General features: G+C 37.8%; 1 protein-coding gene across 1 annotated transcript in view; it reads right to left on the minus strand.

Annotated features, from left to right (window-relative positions):
* The window catches only part of MARCH1 (membrane associated ring-CH-type finger 1), a 247,043-nt gene that overhangs the window by 108,061 nt on the left and 115,332 nt on the right, over window positions 1-23,650 (minus strand). Inside the window, exon 2 of the mRNA XM_006771061.2 lies at window positions 18,712-18,762. Coding sequence (XP_006771124.1) covers window positions 18,712-18,762 — 51 coding nt within the window. The remainder of the gene's footprint in view (window positions 1-18,711; window positions 18,763-23,650) is intronic.

Genomic DNA, 23,650 nt, shown 5'->3' on the forward strand with positions numbered 1-23,650 from the left:
TTGTGGGTCGGGCCCCAATCCTGTATTCTTTTACTCTGCGTCCTCTTTAGCAGTAAATGGCAGTCTATACCCCATGCATTCACCCTGGTAAAAAGGATGGAAACCTGAACATCATCCTAGGCTCCTCCCTCACCTAGTCCTCAACCTCCAGATTCTTCAAGTGCTGTATATTCGGCTTTTTAAAGAATATCCCATATTCATCTCTATTTCTTCCACTTCCATGTGTCACTTGGGTCAGCTGCAATTGTCTTTTAGCTGATCTCTTGTTTTTTTTTGTTTGTTTTGTTTTGTTTTTTGTCTTTTTCTAAACTTATCAACCTTACTTCTACAGTGTTCTTACTAAAACTCAGATCTTTTATGTTATTTTCCTGTGTTAAATCTTTCAATTTTCCTTCCGACATTCATTGTAAGCTCTACTCTGTCACTTAGTCCAAGGATCTTACACGATCAGGTCCCTACTTGTCTTGGTTCTATCTCAATCTGTTCACTCCAAACACTAGCAGTTCCAAAATGTGTCATTCTCTTTTGTTTCTCTACGGTTTTGCACAAATTGTTCCTATCTTCCTTTTTTATCCCAATATTACTTTACCCTATAAAATTCAGCTCAGGCTAAACTTAAAAAAAAAGAAAACCTTTTTTGGATACCACAGCCTATTTTTTCCTTGGGAAAGCTATAATATCCTCCCCGTGTCTTTATCATAAAACTCAGGACCTTTTTTCTGAAGTTGAAGGTGACTAGCATTTGCATCTTTGTCAAACTTAATAGTCTTCTCTGAATATTAATGCTGCCTAAACTCTCGGAGGAGGTTTGCTCTCCAGAACACCAGCTCTTTTTGAAGCAGTCTTCCTTTCAGTCCCCTGTGGCTCAGCACTCTCCAGGTTGGTGTCGATCTCTCTTGCCGCTTCTTTTGTGCTTCACGGGCTCCTGTCATCCTTCCTCGTGGACCTAGAAGAGTTTCTTGCAACTCTATCTTCAGACTTCTCATCTTCCCCTCCCCATACACTTACTCCCTGTGAATATCATTTCTTAAATTTAGAATTGTCATCTCTGAGAGATAAATCCTGAATCATTATCCAACCTGTGCTCCAATATACTCTACTATGACTTAAAATTCCTTCATAACCCTTATCAAAGTTTACTGTCATGCATTTGTATGATTTTATGACTGTTTGAATAACTCATTACGCTGTAAATTTCAAGGCTCTAGTCCTTGGCACTGCTTCTGAGATTATATATATTTCAATAAGCACTTGCTGAATAATAACCAGATGTTAATGGGACTATGTCAGATGGGATTATTCTTATTTCTGAACTGTACCTTAGAACAGGTGAACAGGATCCCCATACTTTAAAGAACTGTTGCTACTATGTCTATGCAGGGTTTGTGAAGAGATGGCATCCACAAACTAGTTTTGTGACATTTCCAGGCCATTAACTACCTTCAGGCTATGTATGGAAGACAAGATTGATAGCAGAGAAGCGCTATTCAGTGTGGTTAAGAGAATGTTTCCATCCATCTCAAGCCGAGTAAAGGGAGATGTAGGAAAACCTGCAGGAGACTTTTCAGATTGGCATGTCCATTTGTGCATGTTGTATACTGCACTTTAGGGGTGCCATTCACATCATAGCCATTATAGTTTAGTAAAGTAATTTTCAATCAGATGGCAGGAAAATGTTGTGTTTTAATAAAGTCTTTACAGCTCGACTGGCATGGCTCATTGTTGAGCATCACCTAAGAACCAGGAGGTCATGGTTCCATTCCTGGTCAGGGCACATACCTGGGTTATGAGCTCGATCCCCAAATGGGGGGCATGCAGGAGGCAGCCAATCAATGATTCTCTCTCATCATTTATGTTTCTATCTCTCCCTTTCTTCTGAAATCAATAAAAATATATTTAAAAAATAATAAATTCAGTACACAATATGACAATTTAATGACAGATGCTAGTATAATATCTTGAGTAATGGTGCCTTTTTCTACTTTGCACAAAGGTGACACCTGAGTTTGATATTTACCCTCTAGATTTTGGAAGCTATAGAGATTACTCTCTGTTGTTTATTTAGAAAATTTTTAAGATAAGAGACTAACTGAATCTGGGCATTATTGCAAAGTGAGGACTGAAAACTAGAAGGGATACGATGTACTCTCACTGCTAAGGGGTAAGGGTTTCTGTTTCCTCTACCAACTAGGTTGCTTGACACATAGTAGGTGGTCAATAAACAACAAGTTACAGGTGCTCATTATGTCTCCTTATTAATATTAATAAAAACATAGTAAATCTCCAACCTCAAAAACCTTAAAAAGCAATCCTGTACTGGACTAATCACAAAATAATTTTCAATATAAAATGTCCTAATTTAAATATAATTTTATTATGTATTAAGCAGCAAGCAAGGCTTCTATTTATACTCAGGCAGAAAGATCTCTCTATAAATCATATGTTATTCTATTTCCACATTTGGGTTCATATAAAAGTGAATGAACATGGCAGGCCAAAGGTATGTGGAAAGATGGATAGATGGGTCATATTTCTGTCAACATTTTTCTTGAAATTGCCCTCAAGTATCCTGAATGTATACTTACTGAACTATTTATGAACATCATAAAGTCTGATTTTCCTGAATACCTAAAGTAAAGAATCCTTATTTCCCAGGTTAAGTGTTTAGCTCAGTACTTGACACTTTAGTTTGCAATAAATGTTAACTATCATTATTTTTGTCCATTTACACAAAAATAGCAAGTCAGAAACTCAGCTGACATAAGAAAAATGCTCTTTTATATAGTGTACGCCCATGTAGAAAATGTGTCTGCTATTAAAACTCACTGTGAAAAACTCATGGCTATAGTAATCAAATGAAATATGTGTGGAACCATTAAATAATTACTGTCATTTTTATTATTTTTAGCAATCTTATTCTGTTCTCAGAGCAAGGATGCTTTTGCAAAACTAAACTCTAATGTCCTATTAAAGTCTTTCCAAACTATGTACAATTTATCTTTTCATACATGAATCAGAGACCTGCAAATTTGTTATTAGTTTTTCCATACATGTTTTTAGTCTATTTCTTTTTTCAGATGGGCAGGCACAAAAAGTGAGTTTCAGTGTTTTTTTTTTCCTTACTTTACCAGTGGTTCTTAACCTGTGGGTCGCGACCATTGGAAAACACATATAGCATATCAGATATTTACATTATGATTCATAACAGTAGCAAAATTACAGTTATGAAGTAGCAGCGAAAATAATTTTATGGTTGGGGGTCACCACAACATGAGGAACTGTATTAAAGGGTCGCGGCATTAGGAAGGTTGAGAACCACTGCAACAATCTTCTTGAAAGAATGAAAATGCCAAGAATGAAATGACAAACAAAGCATTTAATATGGAACTGTAATCATTGGGTTAACTGTCAAATAGCCTCACAAGTTCAATGTACATTCTAAGAGGGAAGAAGCTATATATTTTTTTCATTTATCACAAAACAAGTACAAAACATGTTTGCTGAATTAATGAATAAAATACGACTTTATCATGGTTTGGCCAGCAAAAATTTTCCTTCCGGCAGATTGAAGGCCTGTGATGTGTCAAAAAAAGTAATTAATTATTGTATTTTCATTTTTAAGGATAAAAATAAAAAGTTCTTAGGTCTGAGAATTTCAGTATGTTGTGAGAGGTTGCATTATGTTTATGAGTTTTATGTATAGTGGATATAGAGTTCCTTTCATTCACCTTTTCCCTGGTGGCAGCATGAAAGATGTACTATTATAATTTCCCCTTTTCCTCACTTCAGCAGAAAGATGAGATGGAAAACAATGCAAGTGGTTATTGAATTTCAGCTCAAATTGGAGCTATTTAGATGTCCCTATTCCTTCATAGAGCTCTGATTGCAAATTTCAATGAGAATCAAATGAGGGAATATATGATGTGTCTCGGTAGTAATTAGTGAGATAGAGATTTGACCATTATCCAGTTAATCTGATCAACAAAGACAGCCAAATTGGGTACTTCAAGTCCCAGAGTGGATTTATTTGGCCTAGTCATTCCAAATTGACTATGAACATTAATTATATTAACAACACAGCTGCCAACATTCTCCTCACTGCAGGATGTATGGAGGGAGCTCAAAAATAGGGGAGGTGATCAAGGAAACAAATATTAGGCGATTGCAGGTAACCAAATAAATGTAGGTGAGAGAAGCAAAAGAACATGATTCAATTGTAATGTAGAAAAAAAGAGGACCAATTCAAGGTCATAAAAGTGTGAAAATATAATTGATATTTAATATTCTAAGAAATAACAGAAAAGGAGAAAGGCAGTGAGAGGAGCTATTGGTGTAATGCTATGGAAAACATGTCAACATCTCATCTTTTGTTTAAGTGAGTGAAAGATGACCGAACACCCTGACTTCTTAAACCTTTAATGACTTAAACAATGCCCCCACCCCCCCTTCTTTAACTTACAGAATTTGAACTAGGATATGTCCTAGTCCTTGACTGATGAATCTTTATAGTTGCTAGAACTAAATGTAATCTATTCTTATGAGTGATAAAATCTGCAAAATTAAATTATTTTCTAAAATAAAATCATAAGTAAAAAATTCAAGGGTGCATGCATCAAGCTACTGTGCTAGATTATATAAATTTAAAGAAATTTTATATAGTTCATTGACCCTAAAAATATTCAAGGAAAATAAATACTAATTTGATTTCAGATTAACTTTTCCTGCATTGCATTTTTTTATTTGAAGAAGGCCCGAGGGAGAAAATTATGATGGCTTAGGCAGTGGTTCTCAACCTTCTGGCCCTTTAAATACAGTTCCTCATGTTGTGACCCAACCATAAAATTATTTTCGTTGCTATTTCATAACTGTAATGTTGCTACTGTTATGAATCGTACTGTAAATATCTGATATGCAGGATGGTCTTAGGCGACCCCTGTGAAAGGGTCGTTCGACCTCCAAAGGGGTCGCGACCCACATGTTGAGAACCGCTGGCTTAGAGTATCAACGGACAACATTCATTCCTCTTGCATGTACCATGTCCTACCCCCACCTCATCCCCAACATCCCAGAAAACTATTAATTTATGACTGGTTAGACTTTGTATATTCCCATTTCTCCAGAGATTGATTATATTGAAATATATGAGTATCTGCAAAAATTATAAATAAATTTAATGTAATCAGTCTCATTCACAAAAATCCCTTCTTTGGAAAAGGAACTACAACTGCAAGGTTGCTTTCTGTTTCTGCTCTGTGTAATGATACAGACGATCAGCTGCAAGAGATTTTCCACCCTGGTACCATACAACTACATGTTATCCATTTCCTTTTAGAATTCTAATGGGAACTAGAATACTGGCCCACTTTAGCTTTATGATCTGGTCTGGAAAAACAACCTCCAACATTATTATATTACCACAGTCACAACAATTAGAGCTGAGTCATTAATTCCCTGGGGCTGACCCATTCATGATCACTAGTTTTTGCTCTTCATTATTTCATATTAAGCAGGGCTAAATAAATGGCAGGTATCAAGATTTAAGAACTCACATATTGAAATTTTAAATATTATCATATATTGCCCAAGTTGGGATTATTTTTCTAGTTGTGTTAAAAACATCTAGGCACCCTTCACTTATTTCTTTTCACATACCTTCTATATAGCAGTGTCCACCTGATAAAACTTTCTATGATGACAGAAATATGCTGTAGCCACATTTTCCAATATAGTAACCACTAAGCACTTGCAGCCATTGAGCACTTGAAATGTGGGTAAGCAACTAAAGGACTTACTTTAAAATTTTATATAATTGTAATTAATTTAAATTTAGATAGCCACCTAGCTAATGGCTACCATATTAAACAGTACTGTTGTAGAGTAAATAACCAGCTACTCCTAATGAAAATTCACCTGTTATAGAATATTTTTCTATATATGTCCTAAAACAAATCTTTTCATCTTGACCTGAAGGACCCATGCTCTTGCAGAAAGACTTCCAGAATCATCAGTAAAATAGGTGAAAACTGTTCACATCATTAGACAGGTTTAAAAGACACAAGATCCTAAATTCATTTCACAAATCTACTAATATATATTATAGGAAATAAAGGGAACTTAAAAATATTGCAAGTCCAATAGTAGAATTTAAGTTAAAATGAATTGGTCCATTTGATATAGGAAATCTATTTGATATATGCCAAATGAGCCACTGCCAGTCTTGCTTAATGTCTTAGCACTCTATTCCCCTGCTCTCTCCCACTGAGTAGTTGGCATGACCTATTTTCTGAGTTCTCTAGGAGCCTGTACTTGGCTGGACATTGGGTCAGAAGATTTCAGCTGTCTACACTCCTGGTGACAGCCAGAGTTCTTCGGCTAAGGAGACACAGGCATAGATGCCAACAGTAATCCCATGCTCCATGTGTCTGATTCATGAGTCAATCTACAGCTTTGTTTCTGAATTTCACCTCCACAAAAAGTCTTTCTTAACAACTAATTGTTTTCAACTAAAATTATTTTGATTCTGGACTTTCCTCAAAGAGAGCCATCCTCTTTTGAAGGGATGTTCAGAGGCAATAGAATGCAATCTGGTTAAACATTGAAAGAAGAGTATATCCATCTACTAAGTGCTGGATGAGATAAAATGTTATTGATCCCAACTCCTTCACAGATGTTCAGAGATTTAATCACTGGCAATACTTAAAAGTGGAATTTAAAAACAGCCCTTGGAAATCATGAAGCCAAAATTTCATGCTTTAGAGCTGAATCCCTTTCCCCACCAACCATCCAAGTGTCGGTCATGTTAAAGTACATTTTAAAAAGTACCTCCAAATCTTCCTCTTCTCTGAAGGCTGAACAAATTAAACCTGGTACTAATATTGAAAGAAATCATAATTAAATAAAGATTATATCATTTAAGGACCATATTACAGGAAAAAGGAGAGGATATATTTCAAAGTCTGCTGTAGCTATTGCTTGCCAGAATACATGTGAGGCCTCAGACATAATTTAATTGGTAAACAAAAGCTGGCTACTATTATAGTATCCGAACCATGGTCCATGCAGGGTGTTCTCCTTTATCACCTTTGGACCAAAGGCTTTGGTTGTGGCCACAGAGGCCACCTCAACCAATGGTCAGATCATCAGCTTTCCAAGTCTGCCTCCAGTACTAGTAATCCTAGATCCTCAAAATGTTTTAGCTGAAAGCATTTAGCAAAATGCTTTAGCTGACCTGTAGCTATTCCCAGAGCTTCCCAAACATATGGCTTTTCTTAGTTCTTAGGATCCAGGAGAGTTATGGAGGCCTGTCCTAGATGGAAATATGAAAACAAGCAAACAAAAATCCCGAAGCCCGAAACACTTTTCAGCTAAAGATAACAATCCAATGACTGCAATAATCCTAGAATATACATTTCATGATGGCAGTGATTTTAGTAGCTCTGACAGCTTTGAATCTCTAGCACCTAAAATAATTTTTGCATACAATAAGTAGGTACTCTATTTGATGTATGAGGGAAAAATCGTAGATGCTGTTGCATTTTGTTTTACAAAAATAGGGAAGATTGTTCCAGTTATAGCCAAACAAACAAAGCTCATCATCATCATTCAAAAGATTTATTATTTATTTGTATTTCTCCAAAACTACTATGTGATATAATTCTCTTTGTAATTTTTTCATTTGATGAAAAACAAGTATTCTTCCTTCCAAAAGACATGAATACACACACACACACACACACACACACACACACACACACGGATCTCCTAAGCACTCTAGACAATTCCAAAATATGCATCTTCTAAAAACATATTGTATGCTCCACAGCAGTGCTTCTCAAATTATCAGTGATGAAGGACTAGTTCTCTTTCTCTTTCTTTCTTTCTTTCCAATCCTTTATGGACTAATTTTCTGAAAATATATAATTTAAAAATAGCTTGTGATTAGATTTTGTAAGAATGTAAAATTGCTATAAAATTTTCTAAACTGCTTAGGTCAGATTCCCTAGATGGAGAGCCTGAAACAAGAAGCTCACAGGCACAGACAATAATGGTGATTACCAGAGAAAAAGAGGGGTGGGAGGGTAGAACAGGGGAAAAGGGAGATAAATGTTGATGGAAGGAGGTTTAATTTTGGGTGGTGAACACACAATACAATGTACAGATGATGTATTTTAGAATTGTACACTTGAAACCTATATCATTTTATTAAGGAATGCCACCCAATAAATTTAATCAAATAATTTTTAAAAAGAGGAAGAAAAAAATTGTCCAAGTGATTTGCTAGGGTCCAGCTTTTATAAGTGGAAAGAGCAAAGAAATGATAGAGAAGGAGCTATGCTAGTACATCTACTCAGAACGTTGTCTTATTTGGACATTAGCTTCAGCTGATCCTATAGCGAAGCTCTGGCACAAAAATCACACCAAGTATTAGTCCCAGTTTGAGGCAAGGGATCAGTGCCCCCATTCTGTCAAGTACCATTGACCTTTTGGGAGTAAGGGAGTGTATAGCCTCCTGGATGAGAGAGTTCCTGTGTGGCCAAAGGCAGGTCTTTGGAGAGTGAGCAGCTGTGTATTATCAGCCAACACCCTCAGCAGCAGGGTGTGGGGCACTGGCCTGCAGCAGGGATCTGGGAGGGGAAACAACAGCATCCACTCTAGATGATTCCTTGGATCACCTAGGTCCACTTGTGACTCACATCAGGTTCACTCCACCTCAACAGAGCTTCTCCAGGAATCTGATTGGTTATGCTTATTAGAAAAACAAGAGGAGGATAAGTGGAATGAAATACAGCTCCCGTTGCAACATTTGGTCTGGAGGTCATACCTGTTGTTCATCGTCTCCCTCCCTGCACAGTCCTTCTACTGATCTAGGTGACTTGCCTGAAGGAACTGAGTCCCTGGTTACCAAGCTCTTGTCAGGCCATTGTTGCTATACTCGCCCATGTACAGCCACAGCAGTGCAAGGGACAGAGATGCCCTGGTGGATCACTTGCAGAGCAAATCTAGTTCTCCAAGTTCCATAATGTAGCAGAACTCTCTGGTGGGGATGAGGGTTAATTGTTCCTGCTAGAATGGGAACAGATTTCTTCACTGGGCTACTAGCCGAGGGAGCTCTAAGTTGAGTGGGACTCTATGTCCTCAGGTGAAAGGGTCCCCTCTGTGAACCAGGACTTATAAACCCATGGAACCTAACATAATGTATGTGGGAAGCACAAATTCCCCACTGGGAGTAGGGTGAGCCAGGTGACGCCTATTTCTATCCCTTATCCCCTAGACCAGGGGTGGGCAAACTTTTTGACTCGAGGGCCACAATGGGTTCTTGAACTGGACCGGAGGGCCGGAACAAAAGCATGGATGGAGTGTTTGTGTGAACTAATATAAATACAAAGTAAACATCATTACATAAAAGGGTACGGTCTTTTTTTTTTAGTTTTATTCATTTCAAATGGGCCGGATCCGGCCCACGGGCCGTAGTTTGCCCATGGCTGCCCTAGACCCAACTATTCTACCCATAAGAGGCAAAGCACCACTTAGTGGCTGTTGGTTTAAAAACACTGCATTTTGTAGGACTGTTGTCTCATTCTCCCAGGATGTCTTTTCTAAGCTGATATCTCTGATTGATGCATCTTCTAAAGGGCATGTAATGGCTGTATTTGATGGCAGCATCTGGCTGATGGGCACCTGCTAAGAGGCATGGATCCCATGCCATACATCCATTGCCAAACCTTTGGCTCTAAATGAGTCCCTGGGTCTGAGGGGACGTTAGGCAGAACCCTATATTAGTAGACTGAACCATCAGTTCTCAGCGGTCACATGAAGCACAGCGCCAGGACTAACGTGAGGGGGTGAGGCAATCACCTCAGGCACATTATGTAAGGGGGGGAGGGCACCAAAAACTCAGAAATGAAGATAAAAATATTTTAAAGCGGTATTTTTACAGAAACCAAATGCAAAAAATCCCATGATAAAACAAACATAAAAAACTTAAAATAAATAGAACATCAGTAACACAGATTTTTCCTCTGGCCTCTGGCTGCAACTAGGATCCTGTTTTTCTTTAAAATGTTGACATTTTATTTATCATGGAATTTTTGCACGACATTTGTATTGCATGACAAACTATTGCACATTTACCTTATTGCTGAGTTTTTGGTGCCCTCTTAAATTTTGTGTCTGAGCCTCGTGCTTTACTTACTTCACTCCAGTCCTGGCCTACATGAGAGGCAAACCCAAACTGGAAGGTATCTGATGCAACCAAGTTGCCATTAAGTGGCTGGTTGGTCTTCTTGATAAATGGTCCTAAAAGTGGGGAGAAGGGTAATGGCAGCTCAACAAAAGCCTTGCTTCTGACAAGCCACGCAGTGGAGGCAGCTAGGACACCCTTCATAAGGAGGAGTCTACAGTACTGCTGCCTATGCACGGTCTCCTTCTCTGCCACCATGGCCACTCCATCTATGGGACAGTGGCTGGCTGAAATCCACTGGATAAGTGATCCTTTCCATCTGATCACTTGGTGTTTCTTCTGCCATAGATGCTCTTTAGTGGGTGTTAAAGTGTAATATACAAAAAATCCTCATTTGTGATGCATCCAGTGTGAAAGGAAGTGACCCTTTCCATCTGATTACTTAGTGTTTCTTCTGCAATAGATATTCTTTAGTGGGTATGAAAGTGTAATATACAAAAAAATCCTCATTTGTTATGCATCCAGTGTGAAAGGAAGTGACCCTTTCCATCTGATTACTTGGTGTTTCTCCTGCAATAGATATTCTTTAGTGGGTGTTAAAGTGTAATATACAAAAAAATCCACATTTGTTATGCATCCAGTGTGAAAGGCCACCACTTGACTTATGACAATTCTCTGGACAAGGAGGCAGCTGATGAATTATCTGAAAACATTAAGAGAAGCTGAGAGTAGGTGACTGGTACTGAGCATCTGGGTGAGGCATATATATATATATATATATAAGCTGGCAGCTGGCAGCTGGGGAACGGAGGCCCCGGCCGGCAGCCAGCAGTCGCTAGTGACCCTACCCATGCACGAATTTTGTGCACTGGGCCTCTATTCTATTACAAACACTTATACTTTCTATCTTGTGTGTATTGCTAACAACAAGTTCATAGACTGGTCTGATCCAAGGAACACTACTCTACACACCCACAGATTCCTTTTAAGAACATATGTTCTAAAGCTAACAAAACAAAACAGGCTCTATTCATCCAATACATGTTTACTGAGTGTATACTACTCATCAGTCACTTTTCTATGTGCTGAGAAAGCAGTATTGAACAAGGAAATAAAGTTCTTGCTCTCATAGAACTTAAACAAGTAATACATAACTTGCAGATCATAATAAAATACTTAAAGAAAAATACAGCAAAAAAAGGAGATAGGTCTTCACTGATAAGGTGGTATCTAAGAAGGAATGGGGGGAAAATCAAGGAAACCAATCTGGCAGATATCTGGGGAATGAGCCCTGTGGGTAGCAGGAGCCTGGAGGGCAAATTGCCTGAGGCACATGCATGTATTTAAGAAACTGCAAGAAGTCAGTGTGTTGAGAACTGAGTGCCAATAATCAGAATGCCTTGTGAGGATGAGTGTGCTCCAAGGACAGGAGAAACAGTCTGCAAACATTCTGGAACTGACAAAATCAGTAAAGTTTTCAGGGGTTCCATGTGTTTCTTATCAAGACATTCCCTTCAGAGCTTAGGACAAACTCTGCATTTCATTTTACTATTAAGAAAGACCCAGAGTGGTTGGTGTGACTCTGGGATTTAGAGGCAGCCAAAACCAAACTTTGGGATAATGCTTAGACCTTTTCTCAGATCACTCGTTTTGAATGGGACCTGGAAAAAGAGAAGTTTCTGCAGCAATTTCAGCTACAGTACATGCAGCCTAGATGCAAGAGCCATAATAAGTGGCAAATACCATGGGTTACTACGGTAAATAAGAATGCTAGTCCCGCCCTAACTGGTTTGGCTCAGTGGATAGAGCATTGGCCTGCGGACTCAGGGGTCCCAGGTTCGATTCCAGTCAAAGGCATGTGCCTCGGTTGCGGGCACATCCCTAGTGGGGGATGTGCAGGAGGCAACTGATCCATGTTTCTCTCTCATCGATGTTTCTAACTCTCTATCCCTCTCCCTTCCTCTCTGTAAAAAAATCAATAATATATATATTTAAAAAGAATGCTAGTCCCAAAAAGAGTATTGCCGTGAAAATCCTAGTGTTCAAGGCCATAAGATCTCAGCAGAGCTCTCTTCAGAGCTTGGAAAGCAGTTCTGGCCATGCTACTTGGCTCCAGAAAGACTGAAGGCCTGACCGTGGACATCAGTTGTCTATACACTGGACCTTTCCCTCATGAACTCGATAACATCAGTTTTATTGGTTGGTAGGTAGAGCAGCAATTGACTAAACAATCATACTTGACCATTATGAGAAGGTGAGGTTACTGCTCCATAATGAGGAAGCAGAAAATATTTGAAAACTTGGGGGAATCTATCTATTGCAGCATTTTCTTGTTTATTCACACCCAGGTTTCCCACCGGAAACACTCCCATAGTAAATCACTGCAAAAATTTTCTCATCTCAGGATCTGACCTAAGACAGATACCCGTTACACATTCATGTGAAAATTCTGAGTAGGATATTCGAGTCTGAAATTCCTGGCAGAAATATGGGCTAGAGATATCTATCTGAGGGCTGTTGGCCTGTGATACTATATAAAATCATGAGGCTAGATGAGATCACTCAGGGACTGAGTGTATATAAAGAAAAAAAAATTCAGGATATAAGAAGTCCCAGGCTTTCTTAATCTTCCCCCCACAACTTTACTAAATCAACTGAATTTATACTCTTTTTCAGCTTTGGTCTCAGGACTCAGGCTCTACGAACGTTCTCAAATTAGTCCACCTTATTTTTAGTTGTTTCCTAGTACTCCAGCCCATTTTATTTCATCAACCTATCAAATTTACCCTCTAAAGGTATGTAGTCTGAGGGTATGGCTGATTTATAGGTCCCTTGTATAAGCAAACCAAGATGGATCTCTCAATAAATCAGTACATTAAACACCTGTTCAGGGATGCAAATGCTTGGCTCAGGTTAAGCCGAAAGAATTTCCAGTACATTTCACATTTGGGGAACACTTTCACCTTGACCTTGTTGGAAAGTATTTGGAATCTTAAAGGCAAGTCTGGCAAAATGTGAAGAAATGAAAATTTACAGAAGTAAAATCAAAGTATGTATTTGATCCAAAAAAGCCATCTACTTAAAATGCTATGGTTCATATAATGCCTTCTCCATAGTACAACCTTACAAAAATGTTGGTTGAATAAATTGTATTGACTATACCCTGTGTACCCTAGTTTATTACCCAATAAACTAGGGTACAAAGATGAGAAGAGAAAGCTTTAGAAATAATATTTTATACACTATGCATTATCTTTACCTTAACTTTACACAAAGTATTTCTAGATCAACTGAATAATTTAATTGAACCTCTGTCAAGTAAATGCAGCCTGGGAATATAATAGAAAATGATAAAAACTAGATGAAATATCATTTTGTTAAGATAGTGGCTTTTTGAATTTCTTTTCATAAGTAGATTAAATTTTGTGAGCTGCTTCCTACATAGAAGAAAAAGCATAAAGTGCTTTATTGAAAAGAAAATTCTAGATGTTGATTTGAATAGAAAGTACAAGGCTTTCTTTCCTTTTTGACAGTTTGCTTTTGAAAGGTTTTTCTTGTGAAATACATAATATACTGTTGCTAGTTGAATGTAATGATCCCTCAACCAAGAAGAAATAAAAGAAAGTCCAAATTTGGCTAATTTTGCATCTTGAGGAACCTATTTGTGCGTTATATATGTGTGTTAAAAAGCAACAAGAACTAATATCAAAAGCAGCTTTTCAAAAAGAAAAAAAGTACTAGTAAGTGATGGACAAATGAATGCTGCCATGTTCACACTGAAGTTATTTTGACAATTGCACATTCATTGTTTTGTTTTAACTCTATATAGCTTCTCTGTAGCTTTGAGTCAACTTTAACTTATCCAAGGCACACAAATCTTATCAGAATAAGAAAACAAAAAACAAAACAAGGTCCACAGTCTGTTTTATATGTCCTAAAGAAACCTCGACATATAAACTAATACAAAATTAAAAGTTGGCATGACTATGAAACTCAAGTATAATTGTAGTTGAACAATGTATGGTAAAAAGTTTCAGAGGTAAAGACTAAGGAGAAAATTTTCAATGTTCACTAACAATTCAACTTTGTTATTTATCCCATGCTTGGATATTTCATATTCACAACAGCAAGATCATGTTTACACAGACCTGAATAGCCAAAACAATGTTCAGCTTCATATATGTTTACTAAAAAAAGTCTCAAGGATCTTGATGGTTCTTACCCATCTCTATGTTTCCAAACCAGAGAACACTTGTATAACTAGATTAAAGAGAAAGCATCCTTTTATAAAAGTTCCATGTCAAAGGCCCCTAAAACTATTTTAGGTAGCTTTCTCCTTGTAGCCCATACTTTCTAGCTTCCATGCCTTGTACTTATATCCCTTTAAATGTACTTTCCCAGATCAAGTCACATCCATTCTTTTTTTCTTAAAAAATATATTTTTAATAAATTTCAGAGAGGAAGGAAGAGATAGAAACATCAATGATGAGTTGCATGCCCTGGTGCATGCCCCACACCGGGGATCAAGCCCAAAACCCAGGCATGTGCCCTGACCTGGAATTGAACCATGACCTCCTGATTCATAGGTTGATGCTCAACCACTGAGCCATGCAGGCTGAGCAAGTCGCAGCCAATCTTCAAGTACCTGTTTATAAACCACTCTTCCAAGACACTGTCTCTGTTGTTATCCTGTCTTCACCAAATGGAAGTGATCATTCTCTGAACTCACCTAGCCTTCTGTCTCTACTATTTTGACTAATACCCCAGGGGTTCCCATGACCCTGCCCAGGTTCAGTGATTTTCTAGGACAGCTCATAGGATTGACCTTACAGTCATACACTGAGCTATGACTTATAACTATGAAAGGGTACAAAGGAAAATCCGCAAAGGGAAAAAGCATGTGGGGTGAAGTCCAGAGGAAACCAAGAGAAAATTTCCAACCTTCCAAAAGTTTACCCCCAGTGGAGTTGTACAGGATGCACTTAATTCCTGCAGCAATGAATTGTGACAATGTGAACTGTGATATCTACCAGGTAAACTCACTGGAGGCTCAATGACTGAAGTTTTTATTGGGGTTTGGTCATGTAGGTACCTACAAATTCTAGACTCTTCTAGGAAAGCAAGTATTTAGGACAAATCACATAGTTTGCATTGTTTAGGCACAGTGAACCATTTTTTTCCATCAAGATGGTTCTTTATTTCTGACGCCAAGTTCTCAGATGCCAGCTAAGGACCAACCCGCCAGCAGGTCTTCTTCTAAAATTCAGAGTCTCAGGCTGCTCTGTCATATTTTCTGCATAGGAAGTCATACAGTTAAGATATATATATCCTTTATTGTAAGATCACTGAGGACTTGGAAGATTTTTTTCTTACTCCATCAATTCCAGCAGTATGGAATAAGACTCCTGCCGGATGGGAGACATTCCACAAGTACTGGTGATTAGAAGGTCTGCTGGTTCAGGAAGAAACAGAAAAAAATAGGTAGGAAAAAAACTCAACAGGGTGGGTGGAGGGCATTTCTGCTATCCCATTCTGAATGGAGTCCCCTATATTAACTATGATTTTCCCATATCAAAGAATAGGGGATGGAACAAACTTGATAAAAGATAAGGGATACCATTATGAATAATATTGCTACTGTCCTCAGATAATTTACTATATATATTTTTATATATAATATTTTTATATATGTACTTTTTAAGAAAGCAGGACTATGCAATTTTGTTCAATAAAATTCTGTCAGATCACTGATATTTTAATCCTATCAAGTCTCAATTATTCTTATTCCACTCAGAACACAATACATATAACACATGTCTCCAATTTATTTGCTTACAAAAAGACTCACTGAGCACTTACTGTTACTGAAATATAAATATTATGAGCCCCATAATAAGAATAGCTAATACACAGAGCCAGTGTTCTAAGCATCACTTCAAGAGTTAGATACTGCTATATATTTGTCTTTTACAGACAAAGTTACTAAGGAAGTTCACCCTCCCGAGCAGTTACTCTGGAAAATACGCTCTTAATTACTCTGTTATAATGATTATCACATCCTTGAAAGACTCACAGTCTTTTGTTTCACATAAAAAATATATTTTTACATAAAATATTATTTTGACAAAATTAGAGAAAAAATACTCTTGTTCCTTTTTAATGTTTTCTTCTCCCCCACTTTAAAATAAAAGGGCTACAATATTGCTAGATTTTCTCATTTCATACTTGGTAAGTTATATGGTTTTATTGAACAATTTATCATTTAGGGATTCATAAAAAAGTAGCGAGGACTCAACAATGTATTTAGCATTTGTGACTATTCTGAACACAAATAAAAGGGAAGTTATATTGGTTTAAAGAAAAAAATAGATATGCACACTGAAATCTTTTTATCCCTACAGGTGTGAGATAGTTGACTTTTGCTATTGTACAATTAGAGTGACTGTTTAAGAAGAGAGCTTTTCATTTCTCTCTGAATAGCATGCACTTTTATCATTAATTGCCTCCCACGCAATGACACAATTAATACATAGCAGAGCCTGGAAGAACTCACAGAAAGGAAACCGTACTCCTGACATTTTTATTTTTTTACTTCTTACAGAACAAATTAAAAGTCTAAAATGTAATAAACCAGCTGCACTATGTCAAACTCAAACTGCAGTTTGGAAATGCAGATATTCTCAGGGTTACATAAGTAAAAAGTCCAGGTAAGCAGTAAGTTGCACTCAGATCCTCTCTCTCCAGAGTTAGTATTCTTTTTTTTTTTTTTCAGAGTTAGTATTCTTAACCACTAAGCCACATGGCCTCTCAAATATCTATCAAGGGGGTAAAAAATCCAAGTAAGCAGCAAGTTGCACTCAGATCCTCTCTCTCTAGAGTTAGTACTCTTAACCCTAAGCCACATGGCCTCTCAAATATCTATCAAGGTACCTAGATTTGAGTGTAACAGACATGTTCAGTACCATGTAGTGAGCTACAATTCTCCACGTGTCTCTTACATCTTCTTACAAGAAGACCCATTGATTGCTTTTGTTCTGGGATATCTTCTTAAGGATGTTTGCATAGTGGCTAGCATTGCAGCATACTATATAATAAAAGGGTAATATGCAAATTGACTGAATGGAGGAACAACTGGTTGTTATGATGCGCACTGACCACCAAGGGGCAGACACTCAATGCAGGAGCTGCCCCCTCGTGGTCAGTTCGCTCCCACAGCGGGAGTGCCACTCAGCCAGAAGCTGGGCTGATGGCTGGCAACCACAGTGGCCTGCCTCCAAGGCAGTGTTAAGGATGTCCAACTGGCTTAGGCCCACTCCCCACCTGAGGGCTCCCGGACTGCTAAAGGGCGCAGGAACTGCCCCCTGCCCCCAGTGCACAAATGTCATGCACTGGGCCTCTAGTAGAGATATAATCTCCCTATCGAGCAATGGACAGGCATGCTTACTACCTATTAAAAATATTAGGGATTCCTACACTCAGGATTCTGCATCCCCCCCCATCAACTCAGTGTGCCTGCAGGTGTCACCTGACCATCTTGGCATCGTCTCAGAAGAACTGATCTTGGGAAACCAGCTCAAGAAAATAGCTGACAGTCTGGCTACTGCTATTTTTCAATGGGTAATAAAGTCCTTTGTTGCCAAAAACAACCCAAAATTTAAAAAATGTCCTTAAATTGGAAGTAGGTTTAGGTTCCATGGTGCCTAAAGTTTATTACTATTTTGGGGTCCCTCTTGAAGGCAAAACATAAAAATTGCATATACAAAATTAAGTTCAAGGCTGCAGAAGGGTGCTGGCAAGTGAGGGGTCCTGTAATATAAGTTTTATTCATGGTCAATCCATCTCTGTCTGAACTTTATTTTTGGAAGTCATAAATTTCCAATTTGACAAATGGCTCCAAATGACTTTTTACTTCCCAAAGCAGCAAGCCTACACATCGCATAGTGCCTCATTTTAGAAAATAGCTCTTAATTTTTGTTGCCGGGGAAAAATAAAAATCTATAGTATCTCTCCCATGCCAAAATGTTTTCAACACTCTTGTGTCTTGGTCAGAGTTATAGATAAACCTAGGGGGTATTTTTTTCTTTCATCTGTTGACTCTTAAGTAAATAGAATCAAACTAATGTCTTAAATTAATTTATAAAACCTGCCCTGGTGACAAGAATAGTTAAGTTCTAGCATCATTGAACCCAAACTCCTGAAACGTTGAATTCATGGAAATCGTACCATGAATGTTGATATAGTTTCAACGTGGGTATGTGGCAGCTCTATAATGCTTGAAACACGAGGGAAAAGAGATACTTTGTATGACACTCTGAAAGTAGCAAATGATCTTTTGCATACAGCACTGAAGAGGAAAACAATAGCTTACCTCATTTTGTTGTGTAAAACCATGCCTTTTAACACAGTAAAAGCTTGAAATAGTTAAAATCATTCACAAGCCATATTCATGTATTGTTCACCGATAACAATTATAGGTAAAACATTATAAATATGGACGTCAATAAACAATTAAGAAAATAAAGTTCACCTACTTTTGAGATATTACTCGATCGACTTGCAGATCGTCCTGGGGATTTTTCATTCTGAAAAATAAAATTAGAGTCATTGATTAAACATACGGCAATAGTCTTCACCACTGAGAAAAGGGAAAGCATAGCAAAGGCAGATGTGTAACTGCTCTTGGCGTTGGTCTGATAGATGTACAAACTGCTTAATACAGGACGGCTTGTTTCTTACTAAATAGTGTGTCTCTAGCACGTATCAGTGTCCCTTTTCAAAATGTTTCAATTGACACCAGGGTATAGGTCAGTCAAGAAGTATTTATTTCCAGAAAATGCTTATTTCTCTAGAAAAAATGTATGCAGTTCCTTTGAAATAAAATGAGACAGTAGAAATATAGTCCATTATTTTCCCTTTTGCTTTTGCTACCAGGAAATTCTGTGTAAATTCTGGGTCTCAGTGTCAGTAAATATTGCATGCATCTGACCCCTTCTTCTAACATGTACTTCATTGGTTTTCCTGTTATTTTCCTTTTGAAATAAAATAATCTAAATTATACTTTACATTAAAATATTTAACTTTTTAAATTAAAATACTTTAAAATTATTTTAAAATTTAAAATGCAAAATTAAGTTAAAAATTACCTCAATGTTTGCCTCTTAAAGATTTTCTAATTTCATAGACAGCAGCATAAAAAAAGGTTTTGAATAAATAACTTAAAAAAAAGTCATACAATTTTAAAGGAGGAAGGAACCTAAACGAGTGTCAACCCTTTCTTGGAAGCCCAGAAACATTCTGTTCCTGCCAGTCATGGAATCGGTGCCAGTGAGGCCTTCTGACCGGTCCATTCTGGTGCTTTCCACTCCACCAATTACCTGCTGGTGGATAAGTGACTGGCACTTAACATGTAGCAAGAGATCACAGTGCTCTTCTTCCGCCCAGAAAATGTGGGAAGAAGTTGTTCTGGAAATCAGAAGTTGTGAAAGATCTGAATTAACCTTGTCACTGAAATACTTTAGGATTCTCTTAAAAAGAAATTTTCTGAGCATCTGGACTCAGCACAAAAGTGGACTTGAGCAGACACCTTGACAGAGGTCATTTTTGAGAACTAAGTTGTTATAACAACCTTTGGATCAGAAATCGCCCCATGATGATGGCTTGAGACAGTTTCAGAAACATGCCGATGACAGGATATGGCAAACGTGTTATTGTGGAAACACAGTAGCTGCATTCAGTGCAGACTGTCACAGCACCAGGCACAGGTTCGCAGACAGATATTCCAGCTGAACAGTACTTTTTCCTTTACATGCAACATCCATCTCCTGCAACCACTCATGCCACTGTGGAGCATGTTATTACAGAGCGAGATGAGTCCCAACGATACGATTAGTTACACCTCATAACAGCCCCGTGATCCAGGGGGAGATTAATGTATCTACTACCCACAGACATTTTTCCTTGATTAGCTTCCCCTGGTGATGGAGAGAGGTACTTTTCAACTGACATCTCAACTCCTCTTCTAGAGACTAGAAAACAAAAGCAATCCATCTTTCCTTCTTGGTGAAATTCAGGATTTTGACACAATGGAACAGAGGTAAATAGGCCACACAATATTAATAGGCTTGGGGAACAGTTTCGTTGTCCTGTGTTTTGTTATGTTTTCTATATTAAAATGGTATTTGAGGATGTGATTGAGGAACTAGAATTGAAAGGTGCTCCAGTAGAAAACAAGAAGTGCTGTAGGAAAAGTAATTTGGCATCAGATGACCTAATTTTTCAACCAAATAGGACTTTGTGGTGTTGTTTTCAGATAGAACAAGGCGAGTAAGGCTCCCTCCACAATTGTGAATGAGTTTAGCACAGGGTTATAATTAGGAGATAATTCCATACTCTTCCCCAGCACTCTCCAGTCTAATGGGGAGGAAGCATCTGATTGATTATTTAGTTCTTCAAGGGATCTTTTAATGTGAAATCCGTTGGCTCCATTTTCTCCTAAAACTAGGTGAGGCATTGAAAGAAATGAATGAGCTCACGCAAAGGTTAAATTGGTTGCCATGGCTTCATTCCCTATTGTCTCTGTTTCAGTTACCATATAGGAACAGAGGTGCACTGTTTGCCATGTTGGCAGTGACAAGAGTAAGAGACTGACTTGCAATTAGACCTGTGGGAGTTTACTAGCTCTATCAGGAATGTACTGTTTGACATTTCAGGACTTAAATTTCCCTCACTATGAAGCAGAGACTGTTGTAAGAATCAAGCAAGTTATAACTGAAACCATTTTATAGATTGCAAGGTTATAATATTTCCATTATTGTTTACAGGCAGAGAAAACACCAAAAGAGCGCCCTCAAATTTCATGACGGCCTGGCCATTGTGGCCTGTGGTTGAGTGTTGACCTATGAACCAGGACAGGGGTGGGCAAACTTTTTGAATCTAGGGCCACAATGGGTTCTTAAACTGGACCGGAGGGCTGGAACAAAAGCACGGATGGAGTGTTTGTGTGAACTAATATAAATTCAAAGTAAACATCATTACATAAAAGGGTACGGTCTTTTTTTTCAATAGTTTTATTCATTTCAAACGGGCTAGATCTGGCCTGCGGGCCGTAGTTTGCCCACGGCTAAACCAGGAGGTCATGGTTCAATTCCGGTCAGGGCACATGCCCAGGTTGCAGGCCCAATCCTCAGTATGGGGCATGCAAAAGACAATTAATCAATGATTTTCTCTCATCATTGATGTTTCTATCTTTCTCCCTTCCTCTCTGAAATCAATAAAAATTGTATTTTTAAAAAAATTTTATGATGACCATCACAGATTATGAGACTTATAATTTTCATATAAAATTTGAGTTCCTCAGTCCTGTAGTTCTGCCTCTATTATGGAATAGGTTTTGATATATAAAATTTAAGAACAGAAAATCAAAATTTTCTCTACCCAAGGGAGTTAAAGAGGTTTGGTCTGCCTTGCCTTTGAAGCAAAGAACCAGGAGTACTTTATCTCTTGGAAAACTTCCAAAGCTAGCTGTCCAATTTTCTATTTATTAATTGGGTGGCTTGTGCCATTACTATTGCAATGACACATTCTTCTTTGTAGATTAGTCAAATATGGTTGTCATACCTCATTATGATCAGTTTAAATTCTTTACCTTAGATGAAACAGAAGCTGTTTCAGATTCTGACATCACTTACTGGACCCAAATTGTAGTGACCTTGTAGGTCAATAAAAGTTGGAGCCAAAAAGTTCTAACAAGTCTGCATGGAAAGTCTGAGGCTAGCGGATCATTTATAATCTGCAGATGGAAAGACTTGGTTTTATAATTGCTTTTTAATATTTTTAAGAGGTTTCAGAATTTGGTTTGATATGATTTTATCTGAGAATGTCAGTTTTTTGTGATTATTATTAATAATATAATAATATTTTAAAATTTCATCTCAATTAAGCATGGTTGGATTTTTATTAACAGCAAGAAATGCAATGATTACCAAATAAAAAATCATTACTAAATTGTTTTAATATATTATAAATGTCATGATCTAAGGAAAGTGGCATAGTCCCTTTAAAGGAAATGGTCTGTGTTAAAGAAGACACAATATGACCTGCTTTGTATCTACACAGGAATATTCTATATCCTATAGCATTGATCAGAAGAGGGCAGTAAAGAAGCTTGTAGCAGGTTTTATATGTAAATTGAAGGAAAAACTAACTATTACGGAGTGAAGAAACTGGAATAAGACAGTCTCACAGACCACTGTTATGATGCTATTCTGTAGTACTCTTCCCCGCTGCCTCCCCGCAGCCTAAAAGTCAAGAGTATTGGAAGGAAAAAAAAGAGTGAGATAATTTGGAGGGTGACCTGAAGAATTCTAAGTAGAAAACAGACTATTTTTGCTAGGGTAACTAAAGCTTATAATAGAAGAAAGTCTCTGAAAACAATGAAACATAAACAAAAAATAAACAAGAACATAGCAAAAAATGACTCATGCAATAAAAACTTCACTAATAGATATATAAAAATCCCATGTCCATTAACTGAAACATACTCTTTTTAATGTCTATGAAACATTTAAGAATTATTTGACCTCAAATAATACCTTAAAATATTTAAGCAGGAATTTTATAAGGCACTTCTCTTGATATTGAGCAAATAAAATTAGAAATACAAATTTAAATGTGACTAATCTTTTGTTGTTGTTGTTAATCCTCACCCGAGGATATTTTTTCCATTGATTTTCAGAGAGAGATTGGTTGCCTTCCACAGGTACCCCAACCAGGGCCAGGGATCGAACTTGCAACCTAGGTACCTGCCCTTGACCTGGAATCAAACCCACAATTCCCTGGTGAGCAAGCCTACGCTCTAACCCCTGAGCAATGCCGGCCAGGGTAAAATGTGACTAATGAATCTCTGTCACCTGAAAATTAATTACCAAATCTTTTTTTAAAATCTTTTTAAAAAAATATGTTTTATTGATTTTTTACAGAGAGGAAGGGAGAGGGATAGAGAGTCAGAAACATCGATGAGAGAGAAACATGGATCAGCTGCCTCCTACACACCCCTGACTGGGGATGTGCCCGCAACCAAGGTACATGCCCTTGACCGGAATCGAATCCGGGACCCTTCAGTCCGCAGGCCGATGCTCTATCCACTGAGCCAAACCGGTTACGGCACCAAATCTTTATATAATGCTTCTTCTAACAAAATGAAGACTCGCTGGGAAATTATAGCCAGACACTCTAGAAAACAGCACACTAACACCTTTGGAACACCACACAAGCTGTATCCAGATAAGCATTTATTTTATTTATTTAAAATATATTTTTATTGATTTCAGAGAAGAAGGGGAGGAGAGAGAGAGATAGAAATATCAATGATGAGAGGGACTCATTGATTGGCTGCCTCCTGCAAACCCCCTAGTGGGGATTGAGCCCGCAACCCAGGCATATGCCCTTGACTGGAATTGAACCCAGGACCCT

Source organism: Myotis davidii, unplaced genomic scaffold, assembly GCF_000327345.1.
Source record: "Myotis davidii unplaced genomic scaffold, ASM32734v1 scaffold225, whole genome shotgun sequence".
Classification (NCBI taxonomy): Eukaryota; Metazoa; Chordata; class Mammalia; order Chiroptera; family Vespertilionidae; genus Myotis; species Myotis davidii.